This window comes from Lissotriton helveticus, chromosome 10 (genome assembly GCF_964261635.1).
Source record: "Lissotriton helveticus chromosome 10, aLisHel1.1, whole genome shotgun sequence".
NCBI lineage: Eukaryota > Metazoa > Chordata > Amphibia > Caudata > Salamandridae > Lissotriton > Lissotriton helveticus.
In genome coordinates, this window is record NC_136071.1 from 1,175,906,094 (window position 1) to 1,175,920,878 (window position 14,785).

At 46.1% G+C, this 14,785-nt stretch overlaps 1 protein-coding gene across 1 annotated transcript in view; it reads right to left on the bottom strand.

Annotated features, from left to right (window-relative positions):
• Positions 1-11,613: 11,613 nt before the first annotated feature.
• PLCL2 (phospholipase C like 2) overlaps positions 11,614-14,785 on the bottom strand; it is a 399,007-nt gene continuing 395,835 nt past the window's right edge. Inside the window, exon 6 of the mRNA XM_078664019.1 lies at positions 11,614-12,841. Within this exon, the coding sequence (XP_078520145.1) occupies positions 12,662-12,841 (180 nt within the window). The 3' untranslated portion in view covers positions 11,614-12,661. The remainder of the gene's footprint in view (positions 12,842-14,785) is intronic.

Consider the following 14,785-nt stretch of genomic DNA (forward strand, 5'->3'; position numbering starts at 1 on the left):
GAAAGTGATGGAAGTCAACCTGTGTTTCCCGCAAGTGAGAACCAAAGGAAAGCAGCAGGGGCATTATCGCGTGCAAGATTTTGGTCACTGTACCTTAAATCCGACTGTTTGTTCACTCATTGGTTCGTTACTGCGGGAGTGGTGCACCATGTCCGTGGTCCCTTGGCAGGAAAAACAGCGGCGTTTACCACCAAAAGAACTTTCGAAGTCCGCTGTTTGAGAGAAGGAACACCAGCCAATGAAATCACTGGGACAGTATTTTAAACTGCAACTGCGCGAGAAACTCACCTTGGCACAAACAGCTACCTAACCGGCACTGATGAGGCACACGCCGAAACGCGTCTGCCGGACGCTGACATTGTGGACATCGCAAAGCCTGAAATTGTGCACCGGTTGAAATAAAATTCTTTGGGAAACCTGAGCATGTGTCAGACCTGTCTTTGAAACAAGCGGGATTGGAGGAGTATGTTACGGTGGAGGTCGGCTCTACCGCATCTGACACGCCCCTCGGTCTGGAGCTCCGCATAACAACCGACAAACAACCTTTGGCTACAAGTGCTTAGAAGGCACAATGCGGCGCCCCCCCAACCTGGAGTGTCTCGTAGGCATTGGGGAGAGGGAGCGAACATAGCGTTTGCTTAAAGGTTTTCCCGAAAGTGATGGAAGTCAACCTGTGTTTCCCGCAAGTGAGAACCAAAGGAAAGCAGCAGGGGCATTATCGCGTGCAAGATTTTGGTCACTGTACCTTAAATCCGACTGTTTGTTCACTCATTGGTTCGTTACTGCGGGAGTGGTGCACCATGTCCGTGGTCCCTTGGCAGGAAAAACAGCGGCGTTTACCACCAAAAGAACTTTCGAAGTCCGTTGTTTGAGAGAAGGAACACCAGCCAATGAAATCACTGGGACAGTATTTTAAACTGCAGCTGCGCGAGAAACTCACCTTGGCACAAACAGCTACCTAACCGGCACTGATGAGGCACACGCCGAAACGCGTCTGCCGGACGCTGACATTGTGGACATTGCAAAGCCTGAAATTGTGCACCGGTTGAAATAAAATTCTTTGGGAAACCTGAGCATGTGTCAGACCTGTCTTTGAAACAAGCGGGATTGGAGGAGTATGTTACGGTGGAGGTCGGCTCTACCGCATCTGACACGCCCCTCGGTCTGGAGCTCCGCATAACAACCGACAAACAACCTTTGGCTACAAGTGCTTAGAAGGCACAATGCGGCGCCCCCCCAACCTGGAGTGTCTCGTAGGCATTGGGGAGAGGGAGCGAACATAGCGTTTGCTTAAAGGTTTTCCCGAAAGTGATGGAAGTCAACCTGTGTTTCCCGCAAGTGAGAACCAAAGGAAAGCAGCAGGGGCATTATCGCGTGCAAGATTTTGGTCACTGTACCTTAAATCCGACTGTTTGTTCACTCATTGGTTCGTTACTGCGGGAGTGGTGCACCATGTCCGTGGTCCCTTGGCAGGAAAAACAGCGGCGTTTACCACCAAAAGAACTTTCGAAGTCCGCTGTTTGAGAGAAGGAACACCAGCCAATGAAATCACTGGGACGGTATTTTAAACTGCAGCTGCGCGAGAAACTCACCTTGGCACAAACAGCTACCTAACCGGCACTGATGAGGCACACGCCGAAACGCGTCTGCCGGACGCTGACATTGTGGACATCGCAAAGCCTGAAATTGTGCACCGGTTAAAATAAAATTCTTTGGGAAACCTGAGCATGAGTCAGACCTGTCTTTGAAACAAGCGGGATTGGAGGAGTATGTTACGGTGGAGGTCGGCTCTACCGCATCTGACACGCCCCTCGGTCTGGAGCTCCGCATAACAACCGACAAACAACCTTTGGCTACAAGTGCTTAGAAGGCACAATGCGGCGCCCCCCCCAACCTGGAGTGTCTCGTAGGCATTGGGGAGAGGGAGCGAACATAGCGTTTGCTTAAAGGTTTTCCCGAAAGTGATGGAAGTCAACCTGTGTTTCCCGCAAGTGAGAACCAAAGGAAAGCAGCAGGGGCAATATCGCGTGCAAGATTTTGGTCACTGTACCTTAAATCCGACTGTTTGTTCACTCATTGGTTCGTTACTGCGGGAGTGGTGCACCATGTCCGTGGTCCCTTGGCAGGAAAAACAGCGGCGTTTACCACCAAAAGAACTTTCGAAGTCCGCTGTTTGAGAGAAGGAACACCAGCCAATGAAATCACTGGGACAGTATTTTAAACTGCAGCTGCGCGAGAAACTCACCTTGGCACAAACAGCTACCTAACCGGCACTGATGAGGCACACGCCGAAACGCGTCTGCCGGACGCTGACATTGTGGACATCGCAAAGCCTGAAATTGTGCACCGGTTGAAATCAAATTCTTTGGGAAACCTGAGCATGTGTCAGACCTGTCTTTGAAACAAGCGGGATTGGAGGAGTATGTTACGGTGGAGGTCGGCTCTACCGCATCTGACACGCCCCTCGGTCTGGAGCTCCGCATAACAACCGACAAACAACCTTTGGCTACAAGTGCTTAGAAGGCACAATGCGGCGCCCCCCCAACCTGGAGTGTCTCGTAGGCATTGGGGAGAGGGAGCGAACATAGCGTTTGCTTAAAGGTTTTCCCGAAAGTGATGGAAGTCAACCTGTGTTTCCCGCAAGTGAGAACCAAAGGAAAGCAGCAGGGGCAATATCGCGTGCAAGATTTTGGTCACTGTACCTTAAATCCGACTGTTTGTTCACTCATTGGTTCGTTACTGCGGGAGTGGTGCACCATGTCCGTGGTCCCTTGGCAGGAAAAACAGCGGCGTTTACCACCAAAAGAACTTTCGAAGTCCGCTGTTTGAGAGAAGGAACACCAGCCAATGAAATCACTGGGACAGTATTTTAAACTGCAGCTGCGCGAGAAACTCACCTTGGCACAAACAGCTACCTAACCGGCACTGATGAGGCACACGCCGAAACGCGTCTGCCGGACGCTGACATTGTGGACATCGCAAAGCCTGAAATTGTGCACCGGTTGAAATCAAATTCTTTGGGAAACCTGAGCATGTGTCAGACCTGTCTTTGAAACAAGCGGGATTGGAGGAGTATATATATATATATATGTATATATATAGACACACACACACATACATACGCACATACATACATACATATGTACACATATACACATTTATTTAGGAATGCATGAAAACAATTCTAGAAAGGCACTCTGAGTAAGTTCATCCGCTGAATGAAATGCCTCTTAAAATCAGTGACAAGTGGGAATTATGTAAGTCACCATTACATTAATCAAGTGCCGGTGACTTACTGAAGAGTAAAATTACTTCTGACTGCACCAGGACTTTACTAATTATTAAACCAACAGAAACTGAACAGCCAGCATGCATTTGGTCTCTTAGCCAATTGCATACATTTGATTAATTAATTATATATATATATATATATATATATATATATATATATATATATATATATATATATATATATATATATATATATGTATTTTTTTTTTACCAGACTGCATGGCACCATCTATTAATTGTCATTATCTGTAGTGCTGCAATAGATTGAAAAGATAAAAACTTACAAAGCACATTTTTTTCCTACGCTCACAGGTAATTCAGCACTGCCACAAGATGAGATTAACAGAACTTTCACCAAAAAGAGTTCTAAAGCTCAGGCATCAATTAGAACAGTCTTGGTTGTGACATGATTTGATTGCACCAACATAAAAAGTAAAATACAAAATCCTCACCTGGATTCCTTTAAGGGAGGATGCCCCCATGTAGAGAAAAACCCCATACAACACAGGCATTGGTATAAACTAGTTAACACCCAGGAGGCGAAGACAGCAGCATGTTAACACACACAGGAGGCAGGGGCAAGCAGCATGTTAACATACTGCTGTCTTCGCCTCCTGTGTGTTGTTAACACACACAGGAGGCAGAGGAGAGCAGCATGTTAACAACACACACAGGAGGCGAAGGAAGACAGCATCATGTTAACACACACAGGAGGCAGGGACAACATCATGTTAACACACAAACACAGGGGGGCAGGGACAGTAGCATGTTAACAACACACACAGGAGGCATGGACAGCAGCATGTTAACAACACACACGAGGCGAAGGAAGACAGCAGCATGTTAACACACACAGGTGGCGAAGACAGCGTCATGTTAACACACAGGAGGCAGGGACAGCAGTATGTTAACACACAGGGGGCAGGGACAGCAGCATGTTAACACACAAACACAGGGGGCAGGGGAGAGCAAAGTGTTAGGAGGGCAGAGGAGAGCAGGGACAAGCAGCATGTTAAAACAGGAGGCAGAGGGGAGCAAATTGTTAAGACACACAAGAGGCAGGGACAAGCAGCATGTTAACACAGAAGGCAGGGGAGAGCAGCGTGTTAACAACACGCACAGGAGGCAGGGGAGAGCAGAGTGTTAACAAAACGCACAGGAGGCAGGGACAGCAGCATGTTTACAACACACAGGGGGCAGGGACGGCAGCATGTTAACACCACACGGGGCAGGGGCAAGCGGCATGTTAACACACAGGAGGCAGTGACAGCAGCATGTTAACACACGCAGGGGCAAGCGGCATGTTAACAACACACAGGAGGCAGGGACAGCAGTATGTTAACACACAGGAGGCAGTGACAGCAGCATGTTAACACACGCAGGGGCAAGCGGCATGTTAACAACACACAGGAGGCAGGGACAGCAGTATGTTAACACACAGGAGGCAGGGGCAAGCAGCACGTTAACATGCTGCTGTCTTCGCCTCCTGTGTGTTGTTAACACACACAGGAGGCAGAGGAGAGCAGCATGTTAACACACAAACACAGGGGGCCAGAACAGTGGCATGTTAACACACACAGGAGGCATGGACAGCAGCATGTTAACAACACACACAGGAGGCGAAGGAAGACAGCAGCATGTTAACACACACACAGGAGGCAGGGACAGCCGCATCTTAACACACAAACACAGGGGGCAGGGACAGTAGCATGTTAACAACACACACAGGAGGCATGGACAGCAGCATGTTAACAACACACAGGAGGCGAAGGAAGACAGCAGCATGTTAACACACACAGGAGGCGAAGACAGCAGCATGTTAACACACAGGAGGCAGGGACAGCAGTATGTTAACACACAGGGGGCAGGGACAGCAGCATGTTAACACACAAACACAGGGGGCAGGGGAGAGCAAAGTGTTAGGAGGGCAGAGGAGAGCTGGGACAAGCAGCATGTTAACACAGGAGGCAGAGGGGAGCAAATTGTTAAGACGCACAAGAGGCAGGGACAAGCAGCATGTTAACACAGAAGGCAGGGGAGAGCAGCGTGTTAACAACACGCACAGGAGGCAGGGGAGAGCAGAGTGTTAACAACACACACAGGAGGCAGAGACCGCAGCATGTTAACACACACAGGAGGTAGGGTCAGCAGCATGTTAACACACGCAGGGGCAAGCGGCATGTTAACAACACACAGGAGGCAGGGACAGCAGCATGTTAACACACAGGAGGCAGTGGGAGCAGCATGTTAACACAGGAGACAGAGGAGAGCAGCATATTAACAGACGGGGACAGGAGCATGTTAACAACACACAGGAGGCAGCGGGAGCAGCATGTTAACACACGCAGAGGGGTAGAGAAGAGCAGCATATTAACAACACACAGGAGGCAGGGACAGCAGCATGTTAACACACAGGAGGCAGTGGGAGCAGCATGTTAACACAGGAGACAGAGGAGAGCAGCATATTAACAGACGGGGACAGGAGCATGTTAACAACACACAGGAGGCAGGGGGAGCAGCATGTTAACACACGCAGAGGGGTAGAGAAGAGCAGCATATTAACAACACACAGGAGGCAGAGATGAGCAGCATGTTAACACACAGGGCAGAGGAAAACAGCATGTTAACACACGAGGGCAGGGACAAGCAGCATGTTAACACACAGGGGGCAGCGACAAGCAGCATGTTAACACACACATAGGAGGGCAGAGGAGAGCAGTATGTTAACACAGGAGGCAGAGAACGGCAGCTTGTTAACACACTGGGGCAGGGACAGCATGTTAACACACAGGAGGCAGAGGAGAGCAGCATGTTAACAACACACAGGAGGCTGGGACAGTAGCATGTTAACAACAAACACAGGAGGGAGAGCAGCATGTTACACACAGGAGGAAGAGGAGAGCAGCATGTTAACACACAGGAGGCAGGGTAGATCAGCATGTTAACACACGAAGGCAGGGACAGCAGCATGTTAACACACAGGGGGCAGGGATAGCAACATGTTAACACACAGGAGGCACAGATGAGCAGCATGTTAACACGCACAGGAGGCAGGGGAAGCAGCATGTTAACACACAGGAGGAGCAGCATATTAACACCACAAAGGAGGCAGCAGCAGCAGCATGTTAACATAAGGGGTAGGGACAGGAGCATGTTAACAGCACACACAGGAGGCAGAGGAGAGCAGAATGTTAACACACAGGAGGACAGAGGAGAGAAGCATGTTAACACAAGAGGCAGGGGAGCAGCATGCTAGCACACAGGGGCAGGGACAGCAGCATATTAACAACACACAGGAGGCAGGTGGAGTAGCATGTTAACATAAGGGGTAGGGACAGGAGCATGTTAACACACAGGAGGCAGACGAGAGCGGTATGTTAACACACAGGAGGACAGAGGAGAGAAGCATGTTAACACACAAGAAGCAGGGGGAGCAGCATGCTAGCACACATGGGCAGGGACAGCAGCATGTTAACAGTACACACAAGAGGCAGAGGAGAGCAGAATGTTAACACACAGGATGCGGAGATGACTAGCATGTTAACACACATAGGAGGCAGAGGAGAGAAGCATGTTAACACACAGGAGGCGGGGGCAGCATGTTAACACACAGAGGGGTCAGATGAGAGTAGAGTAGCATGTTAACACACAGGGGGCAGAGACAGCAACATGTTTACACACAGGAGGAGCAGCATGTTAACACATACAGGAGGCAGAGGAGTACAGCATGTTAATCAACACGCAGGGGGAGCTGCATGTTAACACACAGGGGCAGTGACAAGTTGCATGTTAACACACACAGGAGGCAAGGCTTATCAGCATGGTAACAACACACACCGGAAGCAGGGGCAAGCAGCATGTTAACAACACACAGGAGGCAGCGGCACAGTCCGTGCACCCCCTAGAGGGCCCCTGTGGAGCATCACCCTGCAGGCAGGTGCAGTCACTCAGACAGTGTTTCTAAATCAAAAACTCTGCCTCCGGTTAACTCTCACTCCCTCTTTATCTGGTTTCATTCTAGAGCAATTGATCATCGGCTCCTCCTTTTCTCTGCTCCACGCTCACTCTTCATGCACTGGGCCTGGTTGGGAAAGTTAGCTGTGGCTTACTCCTGCAGAACACCTGACGGATTCCTGAATTCCAGGAGTAAGGCAGGAGCGCCAGGAGTACTCCCGATTTACTCCTAAAATTCAGGAGTAAGCCAGGGGGAAGCAACACATACTCGCTCTCCAGTTCGTGAATGGGCCCTTGTGTGTGTCTCTCTCTCAGCTCTGCAGTCCCCCCTAACCCCCCCCCCCCCCCCCCCAGCCTAATTTACGACCGCTCTTTCCCTTTTGTGCAGTCCTAAGGATGAAAACAATACCATAAATTACAATAAATTGTAGTAAATTCCCTTGGCATCTGAGAAGTTCCAACATTAAAACCAAAAATCTGTTCTTGAAAGCAAAAAAAAATAAATAGGAAAAAAGTGTCAAAATATTCTTAAACAGTGAAGACAGAATGTTGTGACTGTGTGGGCTTTCAAGCTAGGAAGAGCGCCAGGCAGGCGCCTCTTCAGTTCACAGTCGACAGTCGAGGCACGCAGAGACAGGCGCGAGTGCACGTGGGCTGCAGAGACGCTCTCCGGAGCTCGGTCTTGGGAGACAGGGTAATACATCATCCTAGGAAACAACAACGATGTTTCATGCTGCCACGTCTGTTAAACGCACTACTGAAACGTGCTATGTTTCTAAAAAAAAAAACGATGGATGTAACCCAGATCTCTTGACTGGGGGGTGGGGGGGGGGGGGATGTTTGAATCATTCAGCATTCCGTCCATCATTTGTTGAAGTTACACTTTTTGCCCTAAGTTGGCAGGGTATGCCCAGACGTGGGTCCTTTGCTCACTGTGCCTCTGGGTTCAAGCTAGCCTGGCTGATGAAGGGTGACATACCCCGAAACTGGTCCTAGGATGCTTGTTTCCGGTCCAGGGAGGACCTGGCTTGGCAGTTCTGTCTCGAATGTTCCCATGAGGCACAGGGTCAAGACTGATTTGCATATGACTGGGGCCAAACTGGGATGGCTTAGTGGGCAAAAAAAAAGATGGATTTAACACAGATCTCTTGACTGGGGGAATGTTTGAACCATTCAACATTCCGTCCATCATTTTTTGCAGTTACACTTTTCGCCCTAAGTTGGCAGGGTATGCCCAGACATGGGTCCCTTGCTCACTGAGCCACTGGAATCAAGCTAGCCTGGCTGATGAAGGGGACATACCCCGAAACCGGTCCCAGGATGTTTGTTTCTGGTCCAGGGAGGACCTGGCTTGGCAGTTCGGTCTCGAATGTTCCCATGAGGCACAGAGTCAAGACTGATTTGTATATGACTGAGTTCAAACTGGGGTGGGAGTGGGCAAAAAAAAGATGGATTTAACCCAGATTTCTTGAGGGGGGGGGGGAAAGAATGCTTGAATTATTCAGCATTCTGTCCAACATTTGTTGCAGTTACGTTTCTCAACTCTGCATGCTTCAAAGCGCTACCTTCTTCTGGCTACCGATCGTCATATGCAGCTGGCCCTTCTCCATAAAGAATATTCAGACTGCAAGGATGGCAGAGGAAAGATTTTCGTCTTTTATTAAGCATTGATTTGCACAAAACGAGATTAGTGAGCCTGCATTCACCAATGTGCACAAAGGCACGGTGCACAACCACAGTGGCACCAAAAAGCAGAGTTAGTAATTGTGCAGCCACTATACCAAAAAAAAAAAAGGAGTCTGTCATCTCTTAGATCTTGGTGCTTAGGATCTTGAAGAAATGGTTATCTTTCTTATTGCCACTCGACTGGCAAAGGGCTCCCTACACATGCACACTAATATTCAGCGTATTGGGTGGTATATTAGGTAAAGATTTCACAAATTGAAGTGAATGCAGTTACTGTCTGATATTTCCTCCAATTGCAGCATCTGCACTATTTAGGCAGTCTCTTGAAAGACAAAACATATATATGTGACTATAAGAAGAACGAGGCCGAACGCCAAGCTCCTTTATAAGGTTTAGGATTTACGAGGTGACGTGCAATAATCTTATCGTGAACAGCAGAGGCACATTGCTTGTTATAGTATATGGTTACACCGTCAACTTTCCTACAAATCACGCAAATCCTTGGTGCTTAGCTTTCTTTTATATGAAAGAGCCAGCATGTTTGCAAAACATGAGTAAAAATAGAATTTCTAGTGCAAAATTAAACACATCAAAAATGCTGTTAGATATTTGTTGTACAAAAAAATTCTAAGCAGTTTAATACAAGTTAGATTAAAAAAAGCCATACTAGAAACATGCAGAAAGAGTCTAACCTTTCTATAATTACAGAAGGAGAGCAAAAAAGAAACATGTGTAAATATCTCCTTACTTCTTGTCAATGTGCAGCTAGAAAACAGAGCAAAAGCTGCTTCAATTCTGCTCCGTGACCTCACCTGTATTTCCCCTTGGCTGCAGGCTCTAGCAGGAGGCGTCAGTGGCGTCAGATCTCAGCAGTAATAAGTTATTACAGTTGTGTTCTGACTTCATTTCTTTATAATAGGCTGCTGCGTGCGTCACAAGTCACCAATTATGAAAGAAATAGAGGCGGTCCGCAATCAGCCAAAATCTGCATTCTCTTCCAATGCTGGATCTGTAGAATATATGCACAAACCTGATACTATTTATTATTTCAGCTACCTGTACCCTTCCTGCAGAACCATACTATAAAACCTATAGGTTGAAGGCACCTGAAGATCACAATACGGTGAAGTCAGAGGTCGCCGCGGACACAGTCCTGAAGATGCCAGCTGAAGGAGGGCTTCCATTGGTGGGTGAGAGGCTGAAACGTATACACAAATGAAATGAAGATCTGATGACAAGAGGACAACAACTTGATTACTTTCTTTATGTGGACACTAACGGTGTATGTGCTCAGGGCGTCAGTACTTGTTATGTATCCCTGGGGATGAAGGGTTGAATTCCCTACCCTTGGAGCGCTACGGAGAGTTGAGATCAGGTATTTGTGGGTACCATGCATGCTTTGTGCCTGAATTACCTCACTCACCCATTTAGCTCCTGAAGGCGTCCATTGGTTGGACATTTCTTCAGAGTAGAGTCACTTCTGCTTGCAGCTCTGCTTCCCATCCAATAGTAGAAGTTTTATTCAAAAGGCGAAAGCCTATTGTGCAGCCCCTTGCCCTGTGAACTGAGTAGAGCTGCCTTATGGGAAGAGTCATGCAAAGCACTACAGCTCCTCAACAGAAGTAAGCGCTATATAAATACCAATGCCATGCCATACTTGATCAATATGAGCACTAGCGGGAGGAGGTGCGCAGCAGCTGCAGTTCCAGCACTGTGACATACGGAGGAAACTTACCTACATGCGCATTTTAGACCAGTTTACATTACACAAGTATTCGCCGCACACATGCCTTAACCCCTTGAGTGCTCATGACGAGGTCAGCTCGTCATGAGCTACGGCGCTCCGGTGCTCATGACAAGCTGAGCTCGTCATGACCGCGCCCATTCCGTGGAACGCTCGCATGCTGGGCTGATTCCCCTGCTGTGCTGAGCGTTCCATTGGAATGGGTATGGCCATGACGAGCTCAGCTCGTCATGAGCACTGGAGCGGCCTAGCTCATGACGAGCACCGGAGCGGCCTAGCTCAGGACGAGCTGACCTTGTCATGAGCACTGGAGCGCCGTACGCGCTCCCCCGCCTCCAAGCACAGCAGGAAAAACAGCCCCGCACGGAAGGGGTTAAAGCTGGGCTCACGCCCAGGAAAGGTGTGACCCAAAGTTCATGATGGCACATGATTGGTACACTATTGGTAAAACTGGTTTGAGGAAAAAAATATGATTATTTAGAACTGCAACAGAAACCAATAGTTTGGGGGCAGCCAGTTTGCTAATTTTTAGGTCTGAGGTGACTACTATGAAGGCAGAGGGCTTTGCCCCTCCCACTTCCCTTTCAACCATTGACTTTTATAGCTAACCTTTTTTATTCTTTGGCTTGAGGCTTTCTCAATCACATCTTGGCTCAGCCCACATTAGTTTTCTTTCTGCAAATGTCATTGGTTGTTTGAGTGTGTATTCTTCCACCTCAAATGCACCGCAAAGCATGAGGGACTATTTTATATCTTATTGCCTCCTCCTCAAAGTCAATGCATGCATACAAAGGCATACACAAATACATACTACTGTTTCTTTGCCAATGTTTGTTCACTTTCAACCTGGATTTGTATTTTAAAATGCATATTGATTAGTCAGAGGAGCATGTTTTAGGGAAAAAGATGTCAGCCAATAATTGTATTTTCGCCAAACGTTGTAATCCATGAAATTTATTGCACTGTGAGATATTATCCGCCACTTTAATATCCAACCATAAGCGCTCGTGAACGGGAGAGGGTTTGTCCTCTACGCACACTTACACTTTTAGTTATCATTGCCTCGTGGAGGAAACACCTTAAAGAACAGAAAATCAAAACTGTAATAGATGTCTACAAATCTACTACTCGAGAAATTACTATCCTCTCATAGGAAAAAAAATCTCAGTACAGTGTACTTTTTTAAGTTAGAAAATAAAACCTTAAAACTTTGTTAAAAGCTGCATTGGCATGAGTGTACTATCATAATTCTGTTTTTATGTGAACACTGGACTTCACAAAATGAAAATAAAAAGTATGTACAACCTATTTGGTCACTTTTACATTCGATATCTACATCTGCAAAAGTTCTCAAGCGTGTTTGGCTGCTGTCTCTTTCGGCAGATCACACTTTTTTTTCTCTTTTAGCACAAGGCCCTCCTATGGCACAAGCATCTCTGCTCAAGGGCATTTGCATTTTTTATTTAGAGTTATGGCTCAAAAAGCACACCGCTGCCGCAATGGCTTCCAAATCCTTCATTTGAGCAGGAGTCACACATTTCCAGCAAATCGAACGTATGGCTATTATCAACCGGGAAACGTTCCACCGAGGTTCCCCCGCAGCTCTGTATCCACATTCAGTCCACACGGGAAGAGTGTTATTATTTCATCCAGAGATGAAATATGTCATTCTGAGCACTCCGTGTATATGATTTCACATCTTTGACAAGCACACATTTTGCCCAACCCAATTCCTACCAATTAATTCCTCAATTGCCATTCCGCGCCCGTCTTCTGCACAGGGTGTCATCACTAGTTTAGCAGATAAACTATCCAGTTGTGCTTCGAAATTTCCATAAATATAGACGTAAATATATTTTTACAAATATATATCTAAATATATATTTTTTTTATAAGTGCAAAGCAAAGTTCTGTGTAGCTCCAGTTGGTCCTAGAGTTGAAAACTCTGTTTAAAGGTATACATAATCATAACTCCTTCTCGTCTTGTCAATCTCCAGTCTCATCAGCCCCTTTCTCGGGAATGGCTTCCAAGCTTCGTCGTGGTTTTGCCGCCTCGGCTGTTCCTGTGCCCGGTTTGTTAAGTCCGCACGAAAGGGCAGCATAGTGGGTTTGTTTAAGGTTGTCCATCGTCTCTGTTTTCGCATATTTTAAGAGATCCGCCTGTCCCTGTTGGGAGAAACAGAGTTAGAACATGAATGAAGATGCATGGCACAATTGTTTGGTGCAGGAATGTCAATAACAACAATTCACCAGAAACAAATAAAACTGATATTAGTGAATGTTAGCACTGATACTAAAAGTAGTACTGAATGTAATAGAAGTAACAGGAATGCTAGTAGTTACTTTTTTTATATGTCACTTACTACCGCAGTGCTACCATTTCTTACTACTGTAAAAGGCAGGCATTACTATTAGTCAGTGTCACCACTGTAAAATAACCAAGTATGGAGGGAGGTACCCTTTTACTGGAAAAGGAATGGGTCACAATATTAAAAGAACAAATTTCCTTTTCCAAAGTTTTTTTCGAGGATGGAAAAATCCTGGCAAGTCGGTAAACTGTATAACGACCTACCCTTCAGTGTGAAGAAAGTCTTTGCGCAGGTTACCAAACTTACAAAACTCTTTGTAACAATTATTCAACAGGGGCACATTATCACACATGAGCTTAAAATTTCAATTATTTATTAAGTCTTGTTAAAATATCAGTACAGTACTGGAATCATGTTATGCATCATTTAAAAACAATTAGTCACAATTGTAAAAACATCTTTAGTGAAAAACATTCAAATTCACAAGTAATTGCTAAAAAAAAAAAACGAAAAGTTTTAACCCCAAATTTTTTTTTTCCTTGGTCACACTGCAGTTAATAGTGAATTTGAATGTTTTTCACTAAAGATGTGACTAATTGTTTTTAAATGATGCATAACATAATGTGTGATAATGTGCCCCTGTTGAATAATTGTTACAAAGAGTTTTTTAAGTTTGGTAATCTGCGCAAAGACTTTCTTCACACTGACGGGTAGGTCGTTATACAGTTTAGCGACTTGCCAGGATTTTTCCATCCTCGAAAAAAACTTTGGAAAAGGAAATTTGTTGTTTTACCACTGTAAAATAGCCTGTTCCATCCTGAAGAAAGAAGTGTAATAAACCTATCATGAAGTTTTAAAGTTCTAAACTTAAGGTAAACTGTCTCAAGACTGCTTTATTACAACTTTGGTGTTAAAACGTTTAACTTGACCTGCACATTTTTAAAGAGTGGTTTACTTAGCAGGAATGGATGGCTTCAAGTTCTCCTTTTTAGGTATTCCCAAATTAAAACCAATTACTTCGGTCACATGCAGATAAAAGTAATTCATCCAGGGGGATATGCCGAAAGGTACTTACCTGTAACAATAGTTCTCCGTACGAACACCCCGGTCAGATTATACCACCCAAAATATAGCATCCTACAATAAGAAGAGATTTAACATCGATGTACTGTAACTCTCAGGACAATCCGCGATACATCAGCTCTATCTGGGGACCTTCAGGATAGTGGGAGAACCTATTAACAGGACCTATGCAGTAAAGGATACACCAGGTCAAGATTTAGAAGACGATGAAGCTGAGGTCACACGTGTTATTTCAATACGGAGTGACAAAAACATGGACTGAGCCCTGCATCTGCCTGTGATGGCTGGATGATTCCTAGAGGTCTGAGTCTTTCTCAAAGTGAGGAGGACGACCAACACAGAGTACCAGGCATTGCGATACATAATTAGCAATAAAGAAGTTCAGTGCAACTGGGATCATAAAGATGAAAGCCTAGATGTAACTAGACGTGCTGCCTTTAGAGATAACAGCATAGAACTTGAGTGCAAGACCATGTTTGCCATGGTGTGGGCACTACGAAAGGAGTACTGCTAATTGGCGGGATCATTGAAGGAGTTTTTACCATTCTTTCCGATATGATCATTGATTGACTCTGTTTTACAGCACATGGCAGGGCCACAATTTGTGGTTAGACTCTACCTTGTCACAACCAATTATCAACACACAATGGATCAGTCACCATTGATTGTCCCAAATCCAACCATGTCCTGGTGATGACCACACATATTCATTGAGAGG